The 27,237-nt window shown below is 35.5% G+C and overlaps 3 protein-coding genes across 3 annotated transcripts in view; 2 read left to right on the top strand and 1 right to left on the bottom strand.

Moving 5' to 3' along the window:
- Positions 1 to 7,212, top strand: part of LOC107188741 (beta-3 adrenergic receptor-like) — a 14,853-nt gene extending 7,641 nt beyond the window's left edge. Inside the window, exons 3-9 of the mRNA XM_015577086.1 lie at positions 971 to 1,108; positions 1,718 to 2,024; positions 2,986 to 3,234; positions 3,479 to 3,710; positions 4,112 to 4,345; positions 5,535 to 5,815; positions 6,925 to 7,212. Of these exons, the coding sequence (XP_015432572.1) occupies positions 971 to 1,108; positions 1,718 to 2,024; positions 2,986 to 3,234; positions 3,479 to 3,710; positions 4,112 to 4,345; positions 5,535 to 5,815; positions 6,925 to 7,212 (1,729 nt within the window). The remainder of the gene's footprint in view (positions 1 to 970; positions 1,109 to 1,717; positions 2,025 to 2,985; positions 3,235 to 3,478; positions 3,711 to 4,111; positions 4,346 to 5,534; positions 5,816 to 6,924) is intronic.
- LOC107188743 (phytanoyl-CoA dioxygenase, peroxisomal-like) overlaps positions 1 to 18,308 on the bottom strand; it is a 96,920-nt gene extending 78,612 nt beyond the window's left edge. The window contains exon 1 of the mRNA XM_015577089.1: positions 18,260 to 18,308. The gene's annotated coding sequence lies outside the window, so the exon portion shown is untranslated. The remainder of the gene's footprint in view (positions 1 to 18,259) is intronic.
- On the top strand, positions 17,118 to 22,606 carry LOC107188744 (gamma-glutamyltranspeptidase 1-like). The gene is made up of 10 exons (XM_015577090.1): positions 17,118 to 17,147; positions 17,317 to 17,513; positions 19,580 to 19,807; positions 19,916 to 20,139; positions 20,218 to 20,410; positions 20,485 to 20,685; positions 20,754 to 21,003; positions 21,157 to 21,350; positions 21,489 to 21,729; positions 22,237 to 22,606. Exons 1-10 carry the CDS (start codon positions 17,118 to 17,120, stop codon positions 22,498 to 22,500), a joined length of 2,022 nt encoding a protein of 673 aa, XP_015432576.1. The 3' UTR covers positions 22,501 to 22,606.
- Positions 22,607 to 27,237: the final 4,631 nt, after the last annotated feature.

The raw sequence follows: 27,237 nt of genomic DNA, 5'->3' as shown, positions 1-27,237 counted from the left end.
TTCCGATGTATCTACAGTGAAAATATGCCAGAATTAATTGTATTATTTTATTCTTTTATTTCAGTTTCTATAATCAATGTTGTGTTTATGTCCATAACACAGACTTCTCTTCGTACACATTAATTAAGTTGACGGTATCATCATTCGACCATTCCTTTCCTGCTGCTATTTCTAAATTATTTTTCATTCTCACGATAATACTCTCAAAATATGAAACTGGTTCGTATTTCGGAAGCAACTCTCCGATAATAACATTACTATGTATTCATTTAAAAGCAAGTTACAACACACCCGCTCGTTGACAATTGAACGACACTCTCTAATAATCACTTTCATGAAGTTTCTTGCGCGAATTTTGCTCTGAAATGAATATCTACCTTTACATACCCTAAAGAAAGAGCCGCTGGTATCCAATTGAATTACTCCCCGGGAAACGCAAAAACCTGTTCCTCGAAGATCTCACGTTTGTCCGATAATGAATGCGGTCCGGGTCGCGTTATCGGCGTTTGGTGTCGACGGCGGAGGAGAAACGAAATAGAAATGGCCCCCATTCCGCGATCACTGGCACGCAATAAAAACGTCAGGAATATAACAAACACTCGGGAATATTGAAATTCCCAGAACGAGGGCGGAAGCTCGTTGAACGAAAATACGGGGAGACACGTTGCTCTTCTACCGGTTGGAAATACCGTGGGTTCAGATTTCAGTCCGATCGAAGGATGAATATTTTATTCATCCGATTCTGTGGATTTAAGCCGTCTCGTTTGTAATCGCCTAGCCCTGTGACCTTTTTCCGCGTTTAGTAACATTTTTTCCCATTCGGTTTCATTATTCACGCGAGGATGCTGCACATCTATCGATTCCAGATAAATCGTTCAAAGTAATTGTTCCAATTCGTGGTATATAAAGATTTACGTATTACAGTTTCTCGTGCTAGATTCATTGGTACGTTAATGCGGTTGTTGTGCAGGTATTACGCGATCGCGGCTCCGCTGCATTACGCTGCGCTGGTGTCGCCTCGACGAGTTGCGGTTGGCCTAGCAGCATCCTGGACTGGGGCACTATTTTTATGCGTGCTACCTTTTTGGGGTTTAGTCCCGCCTTACAGGTTAGTTTTGTTATTTATTAAGTAACCAGGATTTCAACATTATCTTATGCCTGTTTTATATAATAGCCTACACTTTTATTATACATATATACAGGGTGCCAAGAAATTACATGTCGCGGCTATCATAGTCAAATTCTATACCTTTAATTTGGTGGAGACTGAAGTAAGAACGTTGCCGCAAAATTGACCTCGACCTTGATTTGAAGGTTAAATTGTTTTATAATGGCAAAATATTCTACTCATCGTGAAAATAAAAAGTCTACACGGAACCATGGGTCGAAACTCAACTTACTCAACCGTTCTCTTGAAAAATCACGTTAAAGTTTCATTCGTTTTTAACTAATTTTATTTATAATATATTTACATCTCGCACTTTGATACAACTCAGATATCGTGCTATTTACCAAAAAACAGGGATTTATCTTCTTTAACCTTATCTTTCATTTGAAGGCTTCGAATAAAACTTCGAATAACTTTCGGCGGCGTGTTTATTCAAGATTAGATTTTTTAAGTAACCAAAGTAGCTCGATTGTTTGCTGCCAGTTCATTGTTTAGGAGACCTAGATTTGATAGTATTGAATCTATTATCTCTCTAATCGTTTGTCGCAGATACAGTCCAAGTCTTGGCTGTTGCGCCCCGGATTTTAGTAACGACTCGTGGGGCCTAGCAGCGGGACTTTACGGTGCGGTTTACGCGATTCTGGGGTTGGCTCTACCAGCGGTCCTCGTCACCGTTTGCAATTTGCGTGTGCTCGGCATAGCGCGTTATCACCGACACCGCATCGCTAGCGCAATTTACGAAGTCACCTTGAGCGCCCAGGTGACCATCACCCATCAGCGGAATCCGTTTTTCGTACCAACTGTCACGGCACCATCCGCCATCAGCCCGCCCCGCTTTCACAGTGCGGCCAGCACGGTTTGTACCTACATTCGCAGCTCCTGTAATTTCTGTTTGCTCCGCATAATTCACCCCTTGCGTGATACTCTCTACGCGAAGCCACTCTTCGCCATACATAATTCCGTTCGTCGGACGGATATTACGGTGGATAGTTTGTAATTTCGCAAGAACCGACATATTTCAGTATAATCTTATGTACATCTTTTATTTTCCTTCGATTATTCATATACTTATGTTGGCGTTAGAGTTGAAGATTTTTGCATTAATTGGTATCGTAAAGAGCCTACTACATATATCGATTCGTATTGGAATGTTTATTTATCACGCTTGAAATGATAAACAACGCGTATTGAATCGCAAATATTTTGCTCCGTCTGTAGTTTTTCCGACTATTTCCAGAAAACACGAATAAATAATTTTTGGTTACCTCATTGTAAACAGCATGAAATATTCTTACGTACATTTCTTTTCGTAACATGAAAAATGTATGTGTATATACACATTAGACATGCGATATAGAATATTTACATAACATTAAACAGTATTACAGAATTAACCTAATATATGTTTTAAAAGAGAATCCAGGTTATACATATGTAAGGATTCGTGTTTTCATCAACAGTGTAAATCAAATGTTTAATTACCACAAGTCAATCAACCCAGTCGATCTATCAGTTTTATACCGTTCGAGCTAATTGGAACAGCGGGTTTAAAATTGCGCTCGGAAACTAAATTTCCATCGGCCAGTTAGCAAGTCAAATCAATAGACATCGTGCTGAGAGGCGATTATTCATTCTGTGCCTAATTAACGACTGTCTTCTTTTCAATTACGAACACTCATCGAAGTATTTAATTAATTTTCTAATGCCTAAACAACGTCGGCGTTGTACTCGGCAATTTATTAGTCGTGTGGTGGTTCACAATTCTACCGTGTTTCAGATGATTTTCCTGCGTGCTTAGCAGAGAATTGAATTTTCAGGTAATGCAACTAGTCGGTTCTCTCTACTTGCTTTACTTCCCCTATTGCGGCCTGATCCTTTGGGAGGTTTGCGGCGTCGGCAATCAACCGCACCTCTACGATCACCCGAAGCTGGCTTCGTTGGCCTCTCTTCTACTTGCTTGTTCTCCACCCATCAACGGCCTCCTTTACGGCTTGAAATCACAGACCATTAGGCGATCGGTGCAAAACTACTGGCGGAAAAAGGCGACAAAGTCCGAGCTCCAACAAGTAATAACCCTAAACTCGAAGCAATTACAGTAAACACGTTCGCTTTAACACTTTATTTATTCCTAATAAATTCTCTTAATTAACGGAATATAATTTATTCTCCGACACACAAGTTTCGGGAATTAAATTTCTTTTCAAGAAGAAGAGAAGGAAGATGGAAAAAGGTTCAGAAAAGATTTTGAATAGTTCATTTTAGAATTTTTTAAGCGATGATCTCATTGAACAGAAATCGTTTGGAACTTAGGAAATCCAAGCAAGGACGCCAAGCGCAGCAGGATCGAGGAGACCGTCCGGAAGTGGAACTGGTTCCTTCTTTCCGTTCCCTCCGTTACAACGAAGACTCAGCGAGGCGCTTCTAGCGTTAGGTTCCTGCAGGAGTGGGAATAGTATCGATAGCAACAATCTTGGCTTTCATCGAACCAGATTGCAGCCAGCTGCATCGTGCAACACGCTCCGAGTACCAACTTCGGAATCAGGTTAACAATGAATTCAATAATTTTAATATAGATATATAAAAATCAAATATGCATAAATTAATACCTTATAGACTCTCATATCAACCAATGCAACTAAAAAATTATTTAGCCCAAAAGATTGTGCTTAGGCCATTTTGAGAATTGTTGAATGTTAGTTTATTTTATTGTCGAATGAAGCAAACTTTTTTTCTAATAACTCCGAGGAAAATGATCTTTAATTCACATATAAGATAAAAAGTTTATATATTTTGTACGAATAGGAGAAAATGACAATATTCTATTAATATTCTATTAATGTTGTGTTACGAAATGTTCTGTTTGCTTCAATCGTTAATTAAGGAACTTGTTGGAACAATAAAATTTGTATTAGCGGTGACACGATCGAAACGTTGTTTTAATAGGTGAAAGCAGTAAGCTTGTACGGTCTAGCGCAAGTGCAGCCAGCTTGATGGGTCCCCATTATCGAAGCGACTTCATTGGGACGGACGTGAGCGCTGGCTGTTCAATAGCATTGAACGAGACATCAAGAAGAAGCCCGAGGATCCTCATTACGCGAGCGTGTAGCGAAGATAGTCAAGATGGAGGAAGTCCTTTGCTGAGGAAACCTTTCCTCTCAAATGTTCTGCCATGCGACAGTAAGTATCTTTATCAACAATTATTACCAAAGCACTGTTTTATCATTTTACGAAAAAACTAATTTAATAAAAATAGTACACTCTTGGGTACCTTAAACATTTGATTTATTAACGTCTTAATAGTTCACTTAGGCATTTCTTTGACAGGACGTGTGTATATTTTAATATAAACTTTGTTAACGCAAAATTAAAAAATTTTTCAGAATCATATGTTTTACTGTCTTCAAATTATATTCTACCTACATTAGTTAAACAAACTGTATTGTTATATTATACCACCCGAATGGTATTGATTACTACATAAAGCATCGTTTAGAGCTTTTGATTATGATCACCACAATTTTTCTTTTCATTTCTGATGAACAAATTGGGGATATCTACATAAATTATGTATGAAATATTAACTTGATTTAATTCTTTTATTAAATATTCCATTTTATTTAACATTATTATAATTCTTATATCACCCTCATTTTGCTCACTCATACATATAGGTTCCAATGCATAAAGTCTATAGTTTACTAACGCGGTTAAATCCTAGAAAAACTTTACATTAATCTGCCTGTAACACATGCAAAACTTTGATTAAATTCAGGTACTAGAGACAAACCATAAGTAAGAGACCATAAAATTTTGACGGAGTGAAACTTGCCCAATGCCCATACAAGAATAGTAATCTGCATGCAAATATCTGTCCACGTTCGTATACACCACGAGTTCTGGAGCATCTCTCGCAAAGTTTTCTTAGTAACACTATGACGACCCATGACACCACACTGGCACCAAGTTTTTTAACGCCACATTTGCATCATTTTAATGTTAGCTCTTTGCTGTTCACTATAGCTACTTAAAAATTACTTTTGGGTATTATTTTGAAAATTAACAATGTAAGAGAACACGAATCTCTGACACAGGCAGTTGTAAAAGAAAAAGGTATCGAGATTGCTACGTGAACAAAGCAAGGAAATATACTGACGTATTCTTAATGTGGCGTCGTAGTGTTTTCGATATACTAGAAGCCTGTTATTGAATTTTTGAAAAATATCAATTATTTTTCCAGATATCGTTCCAACGCTCTTGTGAAACAGACTGTATATAGCAAGAAACCATATTTCATTCGGTTGTCGTAGTGTTAATCCTAGAATGAGATTAATTAGTTTATCTACCATCTCGTGTGTGTTTCCAAAAGAACGAAGATGGCGGCACTGCAGTACCGGAAGCGACAGTAGCACGGGAAGCAGCGAGGCGAGCGTGTGGACGACCGGTGTTGCGCAAAAACTCGCCAAGGTCAACGTGAAAAATTCATCAGATATTTGGGCGTCGTCACGAAGATATGGCCGTGGAAAAAATTTCGAGGAAGGGCCACTTTTAGTTGGCGTCAGACCGAGCAATAACAGCGAAAGCAGCGATACCACGGACACCACGGTCACTACCACCACCACGACAATGCCGACAAAAGCTGCGGCCATGGTAACAACCGTTTCCATTACCAAACTTTTCCAATAAATTTTGTGACAAAAAAAAGAGCAATAATAGAATGAAACGGTGTTTCGAGAGGAACTTCATTAAAAGTTACACTGAAAATATCCAATTACTATATTTCCAAAACGTTTCGTTTGAATTAATTCTGAAGTGTCGTACATTTTGATGCTTTTTAATGAGACACTTAAACTTAACCACTTTTATTTACAATCAAATCTATAATAATTTTGCGATATTGTGTATGATTGACGTTACAATAGATTCTATAAATAATAAAAATAAGACACATATTCCCGTCCATCAGTGATCAGACATTGCGTTATTTAAAAGTGGAGAATTTATTCATTTATTTTATTTTAAATAATTTCCTGTTTAAAAAAAAGTTAGATCATGCGTGAAAAATTGACGAAGAATTATTGAAAGAGATGACAGAATGATTTGAGAGAAATCACTTAAAAATGATAATTGAAGAATTCACTGTCGAATTGCCAAGTTTCATTGATATGGATATTTCTGAACGAAGTGAAGACGCTAGTTAAACATTAGACCCCTATATGACATGGGTTCATATATGTACATACATACCACGAATTAGTATAACAGGACGGAAAAATTGTGGCGATGCTCGTACAACATGGTCGACAAGTTTACATTTTCACATTCTAATTGAAACTATCACATAAAATATTTTTCATATTCATTTTACATTTTTTATAAGCAATAATTTATAATAAACTTTATTAAAACATTATTTCTAAATATGTATTGCATAAGTATCCGATCACTTATGGATGGAAGTGTATGTAATGCTCTCTAACGTGAAAGTAATTTAATAAAAATAAAAATACAATTCTTAGAAACAAGCTATGTACATGGCTAGAAAATGAAATACAAGTGACGTAAAAAAAAGAAATACTAAATTAAAGATAAGTGTTTTGCTAGCTTTTATTATCAGATCAGAATACAATAATTCTCATTTCAATTCTGCAAAACGATGAAAGATTTCATAAATCGTAGAGTTGAATTTTAAAGAATATTACGTAAATGAACATTTTCATAATAATGATATCCATTTTCTACACGAATGGTGTGCACAGGAGAACGGAGGCTGTCGAGAGCAAGAAAAAGAAGACACGAAAGCAGAGAAGAGGGACAGAGATCGCAGCGAGAGTGAGAACAGTTGGAGCAGTGTCGACGAAATCGACTCGAAGGAAATGGCGGACAAAAGTACAGAGGAGGATAATCTCGAGAAGATTGAGGGGGAAACAGAGGGACAAAAGTGCAAGCAATTAAGGCGGAAATCGAAAACGATTCGAAAGCCGAACGTTCCTCAGGACTGCAAAGAGATCACGCAACGCAGACCTCTTCTCGCCTCGTCCTCTTAAGTTCGATCGATGGACATGTCGTCTGATTTCAGTGTTCTTTCGAATCTTTTATAATTTGTCACTCGATGCAACAATAATTAACGTGTACGAGATTAAGTTAAATGTACATGCTGTACAGAAGGATAACCGTTCGAGTGTCACAGGTCAGAACGAATTCTTATTTTTTTACGAATCCGACCGTTTTTTCACTGAACGTCCGTCGAATTCGAGAAGTACCGCGCGCCAAGGAGAGCCAAACGTGTCCCTTTATGATCGATATAGTTTATAATGTATCGACATATCCTGAAATTATATTTTTATACTTCTACTCAACCAGAGAACAGCGTTAATGAGACAACTGTCTGTCCAAGCAGTTCTGCGATCTCCGCTGTAAAGGTTATTAACACATTCAAGATGGCGATAAATATATTCTAACAGATATTAATATCGTCAATAATTATTGTTCCTATTTTTACTATTTCTGCCGTATAATAAAATACGTTTTTTAATGAAAAATGATAGAATAACAGGATGGTTTGTCAGTGTGTATTAAACTGATACTAAACGAAGAATGACCAATCTGTGGCGATTACGCCATCCTGAATGCGTTAATACGACGCGATCGTGTTAATCTCGACGCAAAAAAAAAAGTTGTTTCCCTCCTCGAGACTTCGAGGAAAGTTTATAGCCCCGACCATCCATGTACAAGTGTCGACAAAGTCCGGTGGAGAAGTTCGCGACGACGCTCGTTGTAATAATTTTCTTTGTTACCTCGCCGTGACGAAAGTTTCCCGCGGATATTCGCGGAGAAAAACCACACGACAAATAACGAACACCCGAGAAAGTTCTTGCGACAGTAGAAATGCTTATGATTCGATGGAGAATTGGCGCGACTTGCTCGGAAACACTCGACTCGTTGTTTGACCACACGGATCTTCTACGAATTACGTTTTTTCTTTTACTAACTTTAGAATTTAGTATCTAATTTTGAAAATTAATACATTTTTCCGTTTATTTAACACGTTGACTGTCGCCAGCTTTATGCTTTCAGATTTTTCCAGCATCTAAATAAATCATGATTATTAGATTGCGGATCTTTATCTAAAATTACACTCTATCAAGTAATTTATGAAGACAGACGTAAAAACAGAAATATCTTTTTCCTTTTAAGGGTTTTACAGGGTCAAGAATACAGTAAAAAATGTATTAACTCTGATGAAAGTTTTGTCTTTTATGGTATTTGAGTTAGTGCTACACATGCACTATAAATGCATAAAATCCGCAGTCTAATCTTAATTATACACTGTACGTTTCATTATTATACAGTGAGTAATGAAAGTATTTGAACAAAAGGATTCCATATCTACATCGTTAGAATAAATACATAGTATGTAATTTGTGCACATATCATTTCATTGTTTCTCAAGTTTATAACGAGTATCTGGTAATACGTATATGTACAATTTTCTTCATTCTTAACGTTTATACAGTTCTTATTCTAGTAGCTTATAACCTATTAACCAAATTAGGTAATTTTTCGAACCTTGATATTCACATAAGTATGATTAAAGGGAAATAAAAACAGTTGCATGCATTCCATTCCGCAACAGACATGAAAGAATGTAATTTATACTTCACGCGATTTATACTTAAAATTCAGTATATAACTAAAGAAAAAAAGAAAAACTTGTAGTACCATATGTCAGGTGACGAGTTAAATCGTCTCTCTCAGTTAACAATCCTATGGTTCAAATGCTTTCGTTATTTGTTGTATACAGTATTTAACTTTATCGATTTCCATGTGTATAATACTTAATTTAACGTTGGAAAATGTATATCTATACGACAATTACCGTGTTAAATAACGTTGAATAAATATGACATATTAATTTATGGAAATCTCAAATTGTGCACGAGTTGAATAAACGATCGCGCATACATGGTTTACGTAATCTAGTAGAATTGAAGATTCTGTTTCAGTATTATTTTTAGCGATAAATTCAGAAATGAAAAATTCATTTCAATGTTATTCTTAGTAGAAGATTTGGATAGATATTTCGAGTGACTGAGGAAAGAAAAAATATTGAAATTCGGATAGCAACGCATCAGTGTAGAAATAGCAATTTAGAAGACTTATCGTTCACCGAGCAAATCGGCGTAATTTGTTCGCGGATCGATTAATGGTTAGGCGGTCATTGATTGGTGCAATTGATTATAAATGATGACCGATCACGTGGATGGCAACTTGATGTGACTGAAGAGCGAGGACGTATCGTGCGAACTCTTTTTACTAGAAATGTTTGTACAGTTCTTTGTCGATTGTGATCGACTTAAGCGGCCCATAGACGACACGATTTGTCGTACGACTGATCGTACAGCATACGTCGCTTCTATCGTCTGAACGACAGTTACATCCTTGTCGTACGACAAATCGTATCGTCTAGGGGAGCCTTTACTGTGTATGCACCGACACGGTAATAATTTTCAATTTTAACTGTTGGAAGAGTCACTGGAAGTTAACCGAACGTTAATCTTCGTGGTTGTTGGAATTGATGTTTCAAGTTTTGTAGAACGCGAGATTGTGCGAGAGTTGTATGCGTGCGTGAGTGTTACCACAACGGTGGATACTTTAACAAAAAAAAAAGGATAATGTTTTCCTTTGAGCAGAACATTTGAACGGAAAACATATGTTCAGGGAAAATGAACAGAGAGAATCGACGATTCCTTAGTCCCTGTTAAACTCCTTTTTTCAAAGGAAGTAACGGTTCCGTCGTTAAAAGTATTGATTTCGATGCGAGAGTACAAATTTCATTAAATAAGTATTAATTATGAAGAATTTACGGGAACTCCTCAGTTTGAACATGTCCGATTCTGTGTTGACGTTAAAAGTTGGAAGCCATAAACGAGAATATGTTTACCTTTGGTTTGAATGTTCCTGCTATCGTTATTAAATTCGTCAATTAGAGTAAAAAGAAAAAGGATCTCAACGTTTGTCGATCTCGTTGACGAGATATACTCTTTTACCATTCCGGCGTAAAGAACTTTGTCGGGTTCGAGTGTTTAATGTTAATAATAGTAAGGTATCATCACTTAAATGATGTCTGAGTGTATGTCGTTAGAGAAAATAAAGATATTATTTAAAAAGCAGTTGTTTTAATCCGAATATTCTCCCACTTTCTGTATGCAAGAACTCCTGTAGAAATATTATTTAATATCATCAATAATTAAGATCACGATAAATTACACATTCCTTCTTATTTTGTTCTTCATAATTGGTTTTTATCCTTTTAACTTACTTTTTTGTAAACATTAAATCGGTTCCTTGAACTAACAAAGAGAAATCGATACTACGCTATTATCTATAGCTCATTGATGACGACGGCACATTGTAGGGAACGTTTAAGCTTGTTACTTAACAAGGTACCTACTCGGTAAAATTATCAATATTGTATTAAACCTGGCATTTCGTGAATCGCCATTACACTATCAAACTCGTAAAGCAACTTATAATAGATTTTCGTCGAGGACCGTCGTTGTCGGGATGACTCTCAGGATCGTCTCGTGCCGATGGCCATGCAACCGCTAACTCTGAAAACTCATTTATCTGTGTAATCAGCCTTCAAAGTTAATTTCGGCTGGGAGATTTTCCGGCCGCGATGCTACAAAATTATCGTTTTGGAATATCATTTCCATAAACGATGAATTGATTCCTCGTGGAATTAGAATTCCATATTTGGTATTCGAATAGTTTCTCAGTACCCAGAATATGCAACATTCGCTTCTATGATAGGTATTTTCATTAATGATCATGTTCATTAACCAATGTTTAAGTAATCAATATTATTATTTTGATTATTAAATTTGGTTAAATAACTTAGAAACACTCTGGAATATTAAAATAATTTAGAGTAAACTTTCATTGAAAAATTGGACGAAATCAGCCGACAAGACATCACTTCAAGCGCAATATTTTGATTATTTTTGAAGATAAAGTATTGATCTTGCTCTCATTTTAAAGCAAAGAAAACGCTTTCTTTAACTGTATGCAAAACATTCAAACAAAAAGCATCATAATACCAGCAAAATAAAATTCGCTCGTTATTCCTCGATCCTTCCTCTCTATAAAATGAGGGTTTCCAAAATGTGATATCTTGCTGGGTAATTGGAAAAAAGTTAAAATATGTAGTAGAATTATGGTGGGAAAAGTGATAAAAATCACTACAAAGTTGGAATGGAGTCGTAGTAATATGTATGTAGGTAGTAGCACATTTTCAAAACTCTCATTTTATAGAAGGACTAACACATGTGACGACGTTGGAAATATGGAGTGTGGACAGTTAGAAGTACATATTTTGAAAATATACATCCAATAATGTGTATGTTGCAGAGGACTGACTGCAGCAGAAGACTTACTTTTATGTTTATATTTAACCGCTTGGAATATCGTCGAAAAAAAGATCGAAGTGGAGACTTCAGTTTTATTATATGATAATATATTTTAATAGTTTTCTTAAAATGTTTGTAAATATTGACATTCTTTGATTTCCATTTGACTTTGTATATTTTTGCTAATTACAGATACAAATCATCAGTTACAGAAGTAAGGAAATTACATTAATTTGCCAAATACATAGCAGGAAAATAAATACGATAACGTAACAAAACACTTGATAATAAAATTTAGGTAGTGTAGAATATACATATATTTTTCTACATGTTACGATAAGTGATAAACGAAGTGTTTATTGTGCGCCACCCGGTATAGCACGACCGCGTGGCGGCGCGTGGTAACTGTTTGACTCATCGCGACATCGGCATACACCGTGATGAACTTTATTTTGTTTTTAAATGTTTCCGAAATTGCTCCTTCTTTTTGAAAAGCGTATTTTAAAACTGAAGATTCAAGGAATCCAATGGAACTTTTTCTAAATTGATCCGTGGGTGGGAACAGTGTCAAATCGGCATTCGAAAATGTAACTTTAGTTATTATTGTATTTATTAACAATAAACACAATTTTTTGCATACAGTTAAAGAAAACTTTTTCTTGGATTTAAAATGAGAGCAAGATCAATACTCTATCTTTAAAAATAACCAAAATATTGCGCTTGAAGTGATGTCATGTCGTGTCAACTGATCAATTTTTCAAAAATTTGACATCTTGGAAACGGTTCCAGATAGGAAGCTAAAATTTGAAATGGTTCATTTTTTCGTGGTTATCAACAAATGCTGTGTATTTGAAAGAAATCGATGACTACGACCGCAATTCCCTGTACGTTTTTAGGTAGAATGGCTCGTATGTATAGCTTTTTTTGACATTGTAAGTGATAGGACAGTTGATTTTAATACGCATGGAAACGTGCGAGCGAAATCGTGAAGCGATAATATTTATTATTTGCTATATTTGATTTGTCTTTTATAATTTGAAATTGTTAAGAAAAATATTTGTTTGCAGTATATATGTATGAGTACTCCATTTAACAATAAAATTGGTGGTCGTCCAAAATCAAACGACGAAAATATCGGTAATGTCTTCTGACGTTTGTCGGATTGTAAATATTTCGTTGGACTTCAAATTCAGCTTCAATTTTAATATTCTGATATTTTTGTCTGGAGAACTGTTATTCAGCGAAAAATAAACTTGTTGCGTTTACTACACAAAAAGTGTAACTATGTGAAACTAACTACATGACGTTTATTATGTTTACCTAAAACAGTCTATACCAATACGTTTCGTAAATAAAAAAGGCACCTGTCTGAATAAGAAAAAATGTATTTATCATAGTGCTATGAATACCTACATAAAGTTTTTCAAATTTCAAAACATCGTACGACCTAGCCGGAGAAAAAAGTAGTAACGAAAACAATATTAGGCAAATATTTGAAATCTTCTTTCATAATTGCAACATGAAGTACAGAATTCAATAATACCCAGATAGCACATGACGCCTTAAAAACGGCTCTAAAGGCGTCTTAGACCTAAAATAGCCGTAAAATAGGTGTCTTTAAGGCGTCATGTACTATCTGGGTATAAATTCACTGAAAAATATTGCGAGTAAAAACTTGCATTAATGTAACGTTGAGTCCTAATGGGTTAACGTTATATTATAGTGACAGTAGTATTGTCAATTCATAATAAATGGCACCGGTGTATGAAAACTTTTTTCTTCGACTGTACGTTGGAATACCCTGTAGAATAAGGAACAAGACGAACACCGTGAAAGTTTCAGAGTTTCAGGGGCATCGAGGCTCTCGATCCTATGTACTTAAACATTCAAATTTCACGGGAGCCCTCGTTCCCCTCGGTCATCCCACGCGTGTAGTTCGCCAGAAACGCCGAAGTAAATTGGTATGCTTCCTCTCGTATCCCCTTGCGGGATCAGAAGAACTGGTATATAACTCGGCAAAGAAGAAGGTGCAAAAAGCGGCGCGCGCGTATATAGTATACCGCCGCGAAACGAGGACCTCCTTCTGGAATACATATCAAAGATCTTCGGAGCACAACCCTGTCCTCTATCGACTGGAATTCAAATAAGGGGCATTAATTTCGTCGGGCCGGGCAAGAAACAATCCCTTCTACCTCGATCGAGGGGTACGCGGCGGCGGCTCGATGAACAATTTGGCCTGAGCACTACGTAACAACTGTGTGTCGGGACGACATCGTTGAATACCCGTTGAAAGTCATAACGGTCATCATCGGTGGGATCATTGATCGAATCGTCTACTCTCGTTACTCTGCACCGATTTCGTGTTTGGACTATAGTGCTCGGCCGGTCGTGATCATTGAAGCCGGTCAATAATGAAACTAGAGTGGACGGGGAACGAATACCAATCCTAACGAAGGTATCGTACAATGCTCTTCATACTGCATAATATTACAAGCTTCTGTATTAATCCGTAACAAGTGTGTCTGATATACTAAAGATTTTGATTTTCATTTAAATGTATTGATTCTGACGAGAAAGTACGTGAATCGAACGTGTAGACCGCGCAGATTTAAAGAAACACTTTTAATGTTATTTTTACGCTTTTTCCAGGGAACGTGTACACCCGAAAATATTATATCGTCACGCAGTTATTTTCGTCGTAACGCATTCGTAAGTTAGATACGTGGTATACTGTTTGCACGCGTTCTTTATTCCATGCCGTTTCTATCTTCGATGTCTCGGGCAGATTGTTTAAGTAAGTAGTATCCTTGATTAAAGTTCGCGCGACGCCTTCTTTTTACAGCTCGCGAAATATTGGAAGGACTCTGTAGCCGCGAGGAACCATGACACGAAGAAACAGTTTTACGGAAATCGAGGGAAGGAGAAGAAAATCGAGGTAGGATTATAATACTGTAATCATTAGTAATCAACATTCATAATGTTCGAATAGGCACTGCGCACTTCTATGACAAAGTAACGCGCGTTAAAAAACCTCAAGTGCGATAACAAAACAAGTCTGTAAACATAAGGTAGATTTACGACAAGCAAGTGCACAGTGACCTCAGCGGCCATTATGTTTTTCACAGAAAAGTTTTTTTAACAAGCAATTCCATAACATAAAGACGATTCAAATTGAAATCAATTGTGTTCAATAATTTTTAAATTTAATTTTAATTAATATTCTTATTTGACGCGACGAGCAAGTTAGCGATCGAATAAGATATGTAATTGAGTTTATCAAATCGAACGTGACAAAGGAACAGAAGATAAAACGTGAAATTGATCGTACAGACCGATAGTCGAAACGAATCGCGTGGTTTCATCGTTTTACGCGTTCACGTATTGTTGAAACGTATTATGCGGAGCTTAATGGTTCCCTATAATCGTTGACTATCTGCTATAAATTGTCGCAATTGCATGCCACTTCCTGATAGTTCACCCCACGTGTACTACGACCCAGATATGTAACTCCTCTTAATTGCTGGTTTCATTGTTTCATTATCATTATAATATCGGTGCATCATAGACTGGTGTTTAATTTCCCTAATTAAACATTATCATGCTTTGTGAGGTCTGCGACCCTTTGGTTACTCCAGTAATTTTCAGACACTATTAGTTAAAAATGTGTTACTGTAGTAGTAAGAACCTCTTTTAAATTAAAGCATAAAATCTTTTTTCTAAATAATTCTATTAAGTAAATATATATATATATCTAACGGAAGTTGTAAATTTAAAAATAACGTATACACAGCACGCATAGTACCTAGTGTATTCATAAAATCCTCAATGTTTTTGTTTTTCGGAGATAACAAATTTATTCTACACGTTTTTAATTCTACTAATAAAAAATGAGTTGCTATGAATAACAAAGTAATGTAAACGTATAAAATCTTAAAAGTAAAAAAAATAATTTACCATAAGTAAAATATTAATTAATGTTACGTGTAACTGAGCATCGTATAAACAGTGACTATAGATACAATGAGACTACGGATGCCATTGTTATCGAGGGGTCATGGATTTTGGGTGCCTGTGGAACTCAGTGTCAAGTTAAGCCTATCACCGCAGACGAAATTCTCGTCTGTGGCTATCACATACATCCATATGTATATCCTACATGTATGCTGCAGTGCAAATGTGATTTATACTCTTATGGTAAAATTGAGCAAATGGCGCTCGTTTTCGAGACAGATTGATGACCCCCCGACAACAATGGTATTTGTAGTCTTATTATATCTGTCGTCACTGATATAAAGTAGAAAGAAAAATATTTTTGGGTGCAAATATTTGTTTGGGGATAGAAATAAAGTAAGACTGTCTTTGGAATTACATTATGGGATTATTAGACTGCGGATTTTATGCATTTACAGCCTATATGTTTTTGTGAAATACAATGAAGGATAAAAGTTTCATCAGATGCAACGGGTTTTCTATTTCCTTTCGAATCCAATAAAATATTTAAGGGAAGAAAGAATTTCCTACTTTTGTTTTTGTCTTTATGAAGAACCTTCTAAAATGTGATTTTGACCAGTTTGGCCTCAGAAAGACATAAATCACTACATGAATTCTAATACATATATTAAGACAATCTGAAAGTTGTGACGTTTGTTGTGCCCTTCATTTAACTTATATCAGAATGTGCTTACTTTCATTTTTAATTTGCGATGTAATCGCTGTTGTTTCGTACCATACTCCACCCTTTAACAATCTCCATAATGAAAAAAATGATTAAGAATGAATTGCACATCAGGGTCTGGGTCATTCCACATTAAGTGGACCACTTTTGTCCACTACTTTGATAGTTAGAAATGTAGTTTGTTGTCACGCCACGACCTTTGTCGACCTGTTCCGACCACAATTGTAATAACCATCAATTAAACAAATTACTTTTAAACAGGAAATATCACAGAATATGAAAATATCCAAACAAAATTTGTTTAAATATGACCTAGTGGTCCAGTTTCCAAAGAAATAATACTTTTAACATTTTTATATTGCAAAAATAACTTTACATATATAAAACAAAATATTAGAAAGAACGATCCTTTACGTTAAATGAAAAAATCAGGTGCGTATCTTTAATGGTTGCGGAGATAAAAATTCTTTAGTGAAGGTACTTTTTGTGAAAATCGGCGAAAATTGCCAACTTTTAGGGTCTGTATCTCTTCAACAATTTCAAAATTAGCGAAATGATGAGCCTCCCCCCACCTACTTTCTCATGAACTATGCAGACACATTTCAAGAAGATACAAATTTCTTAACTTTCTCAAATCTAAAATGCTGTACGCGCACGTGATGAGTATGTATTCGGTGAGAAAGGTGAGAAATGCGCAAGCTCAGATTGATTTTCTCCGGTCAGCTAGTGCTGTTCGTTGTCGAACGATGCGGTTACTGTTTCTCACGATTTACAACGCTCGATTTTCGGTAGTCATAGGAATGAGATGGCCAGAAGATTCTGTATGAAGCGAAATCGGAGAAGATACAAGACAATCCGATTATGAATGGTGATCAAGAACCGTCGGTTTTACGGAGTGAGTGTTTCTTTTCGGTACCGGACAACGTACCTGTCAACGTGATATGTTTGTCTCAATTGACGAAAGGTGGCGACAGCCATTCACTCGGCGAAATCGCATACGATTATCATCGACATTATGTAATTACTCTCGATCATGACATAATTACCGTCCCGTGTTTTTGTAGCAGAGAAAAAAAAAGACCTCGGCATCGTCCAGCACGAGTTCCGCGTACGCCAGTACAGACGATCTTCGTCAATATTACGATAACGACAAACGAAATTTCCTTGACTCGGACGAGATCGGAACCGCTCGGCTCTTGCGCTCATATTCGCCCAGTCGCAACAGAGCGAGCGGATTATTCAGGAGACACTTCATTAACACGTGAGTTGGCGGGAATTTGAATCAACGATAGAGACAACTATTATTTTCCAAAAGATAAGTCAGAGAAATTAATAAATTAGTTTACTTTGAAGTGAAACATAGAAATAGTGGAGGACTTCTCGTTTTAAAATAAAATCCGCTCTTTTTTTTAAACAGGGCATGACATGTTCGATTATTCCCGAGCGAGACTATTCAAAGTGCAAAAAGGTTGTTATTATTATATGTGTCTTTGTTTATTAGCGTATCAAATTTGATTACCACGTTATCAATTAATCTTACTGTTAACGATGATGTATTGCATATTAAAAAATTAATAATGAGGTTGATTTAGATAATGAATTGATAACATTAAAAACAAATTTCGGATGTTTATGTAAATTTAAATTTTGAGTGACCAATGGGGAAAATAGACATTTTTTGCTTTATTAGATCTTCTATTAGGTTAAAAATAAAGTTAAAATATGTGTTACTGTATTCATGTTTCTATTATATTATACTGAATAAGTTCATATTTACTATAAACACAGAAAACCTGCAGTCCCATAAAGAGTACTTAAGTATAATAAAACATAATGTGCAGAATGTATAAATGCTTATCATAATTGATAGTATCTCAGCTTGCACGTCGAAATTTTAATATATAATGAATACGGAGTTAGAATACAATAAAATTATTTACAGCTTGCACACCTCGTATTTAATAAACAGGTATAGTTATATATACATTAGAAATAAGTATTACTCACCAGCAGCAACTGCACATAACCTCGATGTTGATTTCAGTTTCACTACTTTATCGTTGTGTATTTTTAGATTTCCTAGATATGTATAAATTTGATATTAGATAACATAAACTGTACATTATATTTGGTAGAAATACTACTTACTAAAAAATGTATACAGAGTTAAAGAATTATAGAACTTTCAAATGTTTAGAATTATGCAATTTTGAGAAGGGCGCGTACAACACGTCGCCGTCGCTATATGCGCAGCCACTGACTGACTGAAGATATAGACACTCCAATATGATAACTTTGGGGATAAGCCGAATTTCCGAAAATAATAAATGACTTGCAATCTCAGTGTGATAATAATACGGAAAAGTGGTAATATTTTCGGAAAGTAATTTTAACAACACTGGTAATTATTGATATGTTCATATGGCAAACTTCGTACCGCCTTATCTACGATCGGCAAGAATCTATGAAGTATCATATACATACAGGTTATCCCACACACGCAACGCTATTCGCTATCTTTCTGCCGTTTGTGGCCATGCAACAAAAAGTGTTTTGAACCGTTCTTTAATAGTTGCATCGAGTGCTCTACAAATAACGAAAAGAACATTTTAAAAATACTTTGTTTACATAGCGAAGCCAAGGTCATCTTGGTTAACATAATAGGACCGCATGTTTTCTTCATGAGATTGTTAGGGACTTCACGGCAAATTCAAAAAGCATATTACTTGATATTTTTAATAACTCAGTACCAAATTTACAGTAATCGAAATAATATTTCACGCGTTGACATACTTCATTTTGGAACAATGTAAACTGTAAACATACCTAGGGCAGACTGTAAATAAAGTCTACTGTAAACCTGATAGTAAGTTAATAAAAATATTACGTAAATATACTTTTTGAATTTGTCATGAGATCCTTTACAATCTCGTGAAAAAAAACAACAGCGAAAACAAGGTAACCTTCGTTTCGCTGTCTAAAGAAAGTATTTTCGGAATACTTTTACGATTCAAAACACGTTGTGTTGCATGTCCGTAAATGGCAGAAAAATAGTGAGTAATGTTACATGGGTCACCCTATATAGACTAGTGGAATAATTCATACTGTTTGTAGTAATATGGCTGATGCTTGGAGCAACAAGAATTCTTGTAGCGGTGTATCAATAAATTTAAATTCTCTTAATTTTAAATCATTTGATTATTTGGATAAATGTTAAATAACATCTGTAAGCTAGAAATAACTTTTACAAATCCGTTTGTTTGTGTGTTAATTATATACAACACTACATTGTTTCAATTCTAAAAATAAAAATAAATTAATTTTCAGATTTTACCTTACCACGAAAAATATTATAATAGCCGGTGTGGTATTAGCTACGGTGATCCTTGCGATAACAGCGGTTTGTAGTATTTATGGAGCGAATAGGGAAGATTATGAGGACGAAAACGTACCGCCTGATCCGGAAATGACGTTACCTCCATCATGGAGTAAGCTGAGAGTTTTTAAACGGAGCGCAGTTTGCGCGGATGGGGCACCATGCGCAGTTGTGGGAAAGTACGTATACCATGACATATAGTGACAATAAATTAAACTGATAAATATAAACAAATATTTTGCTACTTCTTTCGTAGAAAATTCTACTAATTCTACTAATTTTCGTAGATCGATTTTAGAAAACAATGGCTCAGCAGTAGATGCTGCAATAGCCTCTATGATTTGTAATGGTCTTGTAAATATGCAAAGCATGGGTCTCGGCGGTGGATTTTTCATGACAATTTACGATAAAGCAGCGAAACGTGCTTATACATTAATTGCAAGAGACCGGGCGCCATTGGCAGCCAATGAAACAATGTACGAAGGAAAGCCCAAAGAAGCATCGTTTATTGGTACACATATTGTTATTTCTTCCCTTTTTTTCTAAACAAATAAACAACCAAGAAATTGGTACATTATTATATTATCAGGTCCATTGGCCATTGCTGTGCCCGGGGAATTAGCCGGCTATTGGGAAGCCCACCAACGTTTTGGTAAATTACCGTGGGCTGATTTATTTAGACCTTCGATCGAACTCTGCGAGGAAGGATACAATCTAACAAAAATCCAATACGACGGATTTAGATATAATGCAAACAATATTTATAAGGATTCAGTATTAAAGTAAACACAGTACTATGATCCGTTATTTTTGTTTGATAGTATCATATAATTTTTAAAAAATCGCTTCTTTTCAGGAATTTGTTCGTCGATCCGAAGACCAACGATTTCTACAAACCAGGCTCGATTATCAGACCAAAGATGTTATGTAAAACCTTGCGAATTATTGCAGAGAAGGGAGCTAAAGAATTTTATAATGGTACTTTGGGCAAGCTTCTGATACAAGATTTACATGAGAAGGGGGCAATATTAACGATCGAAGACTTACAAAGTTATAGGTAAGTTATATTTAGATAAATAAATATTATGAACCATTTGCTAGAAATTAAGTAATGATTACTTTCAGGACTACGTGGGTGGATCCTCTCCAATCTAAGCTGTCTAACGGAATGAAGGTCTATACCGTTGGTACGCCCGCCAGTGGAGCTCTGTTTATATATATCTTAAATATATTAGATAACTTCCACTTTACCCCTGACAGTATAGCCGACTACAATAGTACGATTCTGACATATCATCGAATGATAGAGACATTCAAGTACGCTTACGCGTTGAGAAACGACATGGCCGATAAAGAGTTCGTTGACATGAAAGAAGTTAGTAAACTTCGTTTAACGAACAGACTCGTCTAACAAGAAATACTTTAAAAAACCTTCGTAATTCAAATTGTAACAATACGTGTTAACCGTATTATATGTCCAGAAATCGTGACCACAGCGTACTTATTACTGTGTTTTTATTTCTTTAAGTTGATCGGGAACCTGACGTCGAGGAGCTACGCGCGTTTAACACGAACGAAAATAGATGATCACAGGACATGGGATGATCCTAAGCATTATGAAACCTCTACGCTAAGCAGTGTGAAGGATCAGGGAACCGCTCACGTTTCAGTATTAGCACCAAATGGAGACGCAGTGGCAGCCACGAGTACTATAAATTTCTAGTATGGTCAATTTGCAAATACATATTTTGAAATTTCATTTTCCTAATTAATATAATGAGGATGAAGCAATTGATTAAACAAAAATTCGAGAAAGTATCACCATATTCAATTATTCGGTATCCAATACTTATTTCTTAGTTTCGGAAGTGGTGTGACTAGCGAAAGTACTGGAATATTACTGAACAACGCAATGAACGATTTCGGTGTGCCGTCGACGATCAACTACTTTGGCATTCCACCTAGTCCAAACAATTTCATCGCACCGGGAAAGAGGCCTTTGTCATCAATGGTACCATCAGTTCTCGTTGACTCGAATGATGATGTGAAGATTGTTGTTGGTGCTTCCGGTGGAACTAAAATCACTACGACAGTTTCACAAGTCAGTATTCCTTCCGTTACACTACATATTACATATAGATATCTACAACCAGGTCAAGTCTAGAAAATACAAAAGAATCCGAAAATACATATAGGAAAAAGAACACTAAAGGAAACGGGCTGATCTTTCCTTCTTTGAACATATATTATACGCACTTCAAATACCTACATTAATTCTTTTCCATTGGAATGGAAAACTAAAGTTGAATATTTAAGTACAATAAACAACTGTATATATTGAAATAATAAAATTGAGAATGAAGAATAGTACGAACTTTGCGATAATGATTTCAATGCTTGGTAAGAGTATGTACTATCATTGGTCTCAAGCTAGTAATTATTCGAAAAGTATAAACTGATTAAAGCTCGTGTTTAGTCTCAATTGTATAATTTGAGAGAAAGAAAACAAGGGATTTTAAGAAAATTCTAATTGAATCTTGTCTTGAAATCGAGAAATTTTGCTAGCCGTGTCTTTGTTTATTATACAATGTACTTTTTATACTTTCAGATAGTAGCCAAAATCATTTGGATGGGACAAACAGTGAAGGAAGCCATGGACGCACCGAGAATACATCATCAATTATATCCACCAGAAATCTTCTACGAGTACGGCGTGCAGAAGCAAGTGATAGACGGACTGAAGAAGATCGGACATAAGACCGCGCGTTACAGGGTTCGCGGCAGCGTGGGTTGCGTTATTTTGGTGAATAATGGCACAGTTTATGCGAACGCCGACTTCCGGAAAGGCGGGGATGTGTATGGATTCGATTGAATTCAAACGAATGATAATAAGTAAATATTATCTTCGACTGTAAAATGTAATTCATTAACCTGCAACAGGGGAACGTTGAACAGAAACATACTGTTCGAGTTTTCGATCATTAATCTTTCAAATCTTCAATTATTTTAAGAAACTTTTCTTGTTGTAAGTTCCCCCTGTACTAACTTCGACTTCCTTAATAAAATTTTTGCACGTGCTACCTTTATATCGTTAGCCGATTTCTTCTAACGTTTAATGCCGCTCGATTCACTGTACAAATTTCTTAAACGATTTTTGTATCGGAAATACAATGCTACGGTAATTGTAGATATTATTGATTGAACGAATGATTGCTATAGAAGAATGTTCCTGCAAACTTTTACGCCTGCGAATGAAATTACATGCAAGACTATCGATCCGAACGGAAATCCGCGGGCGAACGTTCTACATACATAGTACATAGACGGAAGAAACAGACAAACGTTGCTGTTTTCTTTTGTGTAAAACGAAAAAATTATATTTATTAATAGTCAGTGGAACTATCAATCACAAATTACTGTTGAATGATGAAACTTCCTTCATAGTTCTTTACACTGATGGAAACTTCTAGATCAAATTACTATACACTTAAAAGGAGAGATTCATATTTTGTAATCTCTTTAAATTATACGATACTGTTAATAATCTCGAGAAAGTAGTTTGCACTTTCCAATTTTAGCATTCTTAAAAACGAAGCTTGGAAAAATGATCCGACGTAATTGATTCGTTTGCGCGGGAAGAAAGTACAAAATAATACGTTGTAGATGGTGTCAAACGAAGCTTACAGCTCCTACAAATTTTCAGCTTCATACTTGTATTTCTTCGGTTTCTTTAGAATTTTAATACAATTCAGTAGTAACCAGATTAGATCGATTAACAAAATTTCAATGTACCTCTTCAAAAGATTTCAATTTTGAAAAGCTAACGACTTCCGGTAACTTCAAGTGATTCCACGGCTGACTACATTCGTGTGCTGAGATAACAGTAAATGTATACGCAGGTGTCAAAAGCATTGAGCGGGTTGCATTTCGTGCGATCACAGCGAATAATAAATTGCAAAATTGAAACTTAAATGCCGCTCGATCAAACTAGGCAGTATAATTGTTACGATTAATTTTTTATTGACAACCTTGGAGAACATAATCTGTTGCGAGCTAGTAATATTTTTAACGCAAGCCGTGAGTCATAGTAACCTTCGATAAGCGAAAACAGGAATTTGAAGGCCAGTGTCAATTCCAAGTTCATCAATATTAATTTATAACGCTATTTCTAATACCGAATGTTTATTTTTCACGCGTTTTTCATTGTGTCCTAACACACAAGATATATTGATGTCATCCGGTAAATACGATCTAACGACACACCTGTGTCTATACTGTATAACGATGCACGTATATAAGTCGGAAACCAGAGATGGGCAAATTCATTATCTAGATAATGAGTTTCCAAACACACATAAAAGGTAAAAAAATACTTCGCCATTTTTGATCGATTAAAGAGGGAAATCCCAATTTTTATAATAAAATATTACTTTTACTTGAATGAATGAATAGTGAATAGAACTTGAATGAAGAAAAGGCACACAATTATTTCATCTCATTAACCATTTAAAGGTCGGAAGGAAGGCCCCTTTAGATATAACTATTTTTTATTATGTATTGTTCGAATAAAATCGTGCCTAACTCTATCGGAAACAGGCTGTAAATACACACTTCTATAACCTGACGCGCAACGTGTGCAGAGTTACATATGCGTCTATGTACGTAGGAGGCATAATTAACATCCGATAGTCGCGCGGTAATTGGAGCATGTCGATATCAAAGGTTTAAGATGTACCATTCTGGTTAACCTAGAATTTCGTCAGCCCGGTTGCATCTTTAGCGCCTCTCGTTGAGTTCATATCTACGACGCAGTACAGAGAACCCGGTTGATATCGACATCTTGTTTACCTTGCCTCGTGCGGATACTTATTTCTGCGTCTCGTTCGACGTGTCTCACCCAGAACGATAGAGGCAAACCAATTGTCGTTTGCGATGACCAAAGGACTTGTAGAAGTCAATGTAACGCTGACCGCGCACGCGTACTCTAGTACGAATCGAACGATTAATGTATATGCATGTTGCCAAACAAAGATATCCTCCATGTGTTGAAAATTTGACATCCGAAACGCTTACGGTAAACTATTAATGTTCGATGTGTGATACTGCACGTTTCATTGATTCTAATCTCATTTGTTTTCTGAATCTAAAGACGCAGTGTCCCAAGGTCAAACAAATTTTTCAAGATTACGATTATATATATATCCGCACAGTCACGATACTATCAAACTGCCTGTGTACACATCAAACACTACATTTTTAGTACTTGTATAAGATTCAAGAAAAACGTCAGTTGACCCTAATTATTTGTTAGTTTACGCGGAATTACATAACACTATGCAGATGCAACGAAAAGCAGTTATAAATTACGTTAAAATATTTGCAGCATTCGGTTATTTATAAGTGAGAGAATAGGTTACGAACTTTTTTGCAATCATTGCGGATGTTTTCATTAACCTTTGTTGTTTGTAAGTACATAGCTGGTAACATGATGCAGTTCGAATGTTTCGAAGATAATTTGAGCTCCGTATATTCTGTGTAGTCGTTTTCGATTAAATTTACCTTTTTCAATTTATTGTGACACGCAACAGTTATTACACTCGTATATGTTACTTCGAGCAAATCGAATTAAAACCAACTTACGAGGGAAACTGGAAAGAAAACATTCTGGAAGAAACGTTCGAAACGATAGCCTATGCTAGCTGATGCTAGCTACATTGCTCTCGACTGCGCATGTGCGACAGCTTATAGCCAGCCTATATAATCAGGTGGAACGTACTGCTTCCCAACAGTATTAAACGACAAGTACGAATCGAAGTACAATTTTTCGGCAGTGTTTGCGCTGTTTTTGAATATATTTTCTGAAAATCTGAGAGCTATGTCCGACTACTCCGCTGACGATTACGAGCACTTCATCTACGATTACGACAAGCATATCTTCACAGGTCACAGTGGTAAACAGCGAAGTAAACGCGAAGCTGTTACGCATACAAATCACTTCGATCCCAGCGGCCATTCCAGAAAGATTCTAACAAAATTGATGAACTCTGAGCATAACAAGCGGCATGCCGGAAAAACTAAGGTCTAAACTGTAAGTGACATTTTCGTCGTATTGCGTTGGAATTTCTGACATTTCTAGGACATATTATACACGATTTACGTTATCGATTTGAGTACAGCCGGAAAGATGCCTAACCTTGGCCGGATTAGTGCCTGTTTACGGTGATGTTTGTTCTGTATAAGTTGAACTTAATAATGTTTATATACGCGCATAGTTTTATGTAACGAAAAGTTGCATTTAAATTCGATTAATTATTCGTTTTGTTAACTATATCTCGAATGATAGCAGTTTGTTCGTGTACTGTTCTTTGTTTTTATTTTGCTACTGCGCAACATTTTAAAGGTGACGAGGTGACTCATTTCTTACGCGAACACTTGTTGCCTTTGTTTAATTATGATAACAGGATAAATAATAATAGAGCATGATGTAACGATTGTTTTCGAAAAATGAACGGTTTGGAATACCTATTATGAAACAATTTGTTTATTTTTTAAAGTATTTAAAGTAATTTGTTTTTCTTTTGTTTCAGAATCTTCGTGCTTAACCTCTTCTACTCTTTGAAAACGTATTGGTTAGTCAACTGTGACAGGCTGGAACTCTTTGGATATATATTATAATAAATGAAAACATTTTTTTCATTTTCTTTATTATCAACAATGCATTTAGTCGCTGAATATAGACTCTCACTTAGGATAAGATAATTAGTACTTAGTACTAATAGGCAATGTCTTATCACTATTTGTCATCTTACACCATAATTTGTAGAATAAATATCTCCTAAGTTAGACTACTCTTGCATCAGGATCAGCCTGAATGAAGAGTTTTCATAATGTGATAGACTCGTTAAGTAATGTTTAAATTGGATTTACGCACAACGTAAACATTTGTAGATCTTCAGCATCCACTTGGAAGTATTTCATTTAATTGGTGTTAAAATAACCATTGCTCAATGTAGCAGGTAGTGACTTATGTGACTGTAAAAATACTTTGTCTAGTGTGGACATTAGAAAAACGCATTTGTTTATGAAGATTATAATTTTTGTTAACTTTATAAGACTTTTTTTTTATTTCAAATTCACTGGAAAATTGAAAATATTACAAGTGACTTAAGATTTGTCATTATAAAAACCTTAAAAAAAATAAATTTAGTAAAAAAATGAGTATCATAGTTTTAATTTAACACCTGGTCCATTAGAATATTTGGGGTTACTAAATAATAAAGTGAAAGAAGATGAATGTATACAATTCATTTCGTTACTTATAATTTCATACTTTCTGCATAAAAGTACATGTTTAATTATATCATATATAAATTGTATTCTAAAATGTTTTTCAAAAAGTATTTTTAATACTTTCCCAATATTAGATGTGTAAAAATAAGTATGAAGTTTGTATGCTTCTGAACTTTCTGTAGGATATATCAATGCATATGTATGTGTATACATATATACAAATCACAAAATTAAAACGCGACTACGTTCAATAGAATGTAATTCCTTTTAGTTACAGAAAATATGTACAAATCGCTATGCGTAATACGTATTTCGTGTA

The sequence above is a fragment of the Dufourea novaeangliae genome, unplaced genomic scaffold (genome assembly GCF_001272555.1).
Source record: "Dufourea novaeangliae isolate 0120121106 unplaced genomic scaffold, ASM127255v1 scaffold108, whole genome shotgun sequence".
In the NCBI taxonomy this organism is placed as follows: domain Eukaryota; kingdom Metazoa; phylum Arthropoda; class Insecta; order Hymenoptera; family Halictidae; genus Dufourea; species Dufourea novaeangliae.
This window is presented reverse-complemented; position numbering and strand designations above follow the sequence as displayed.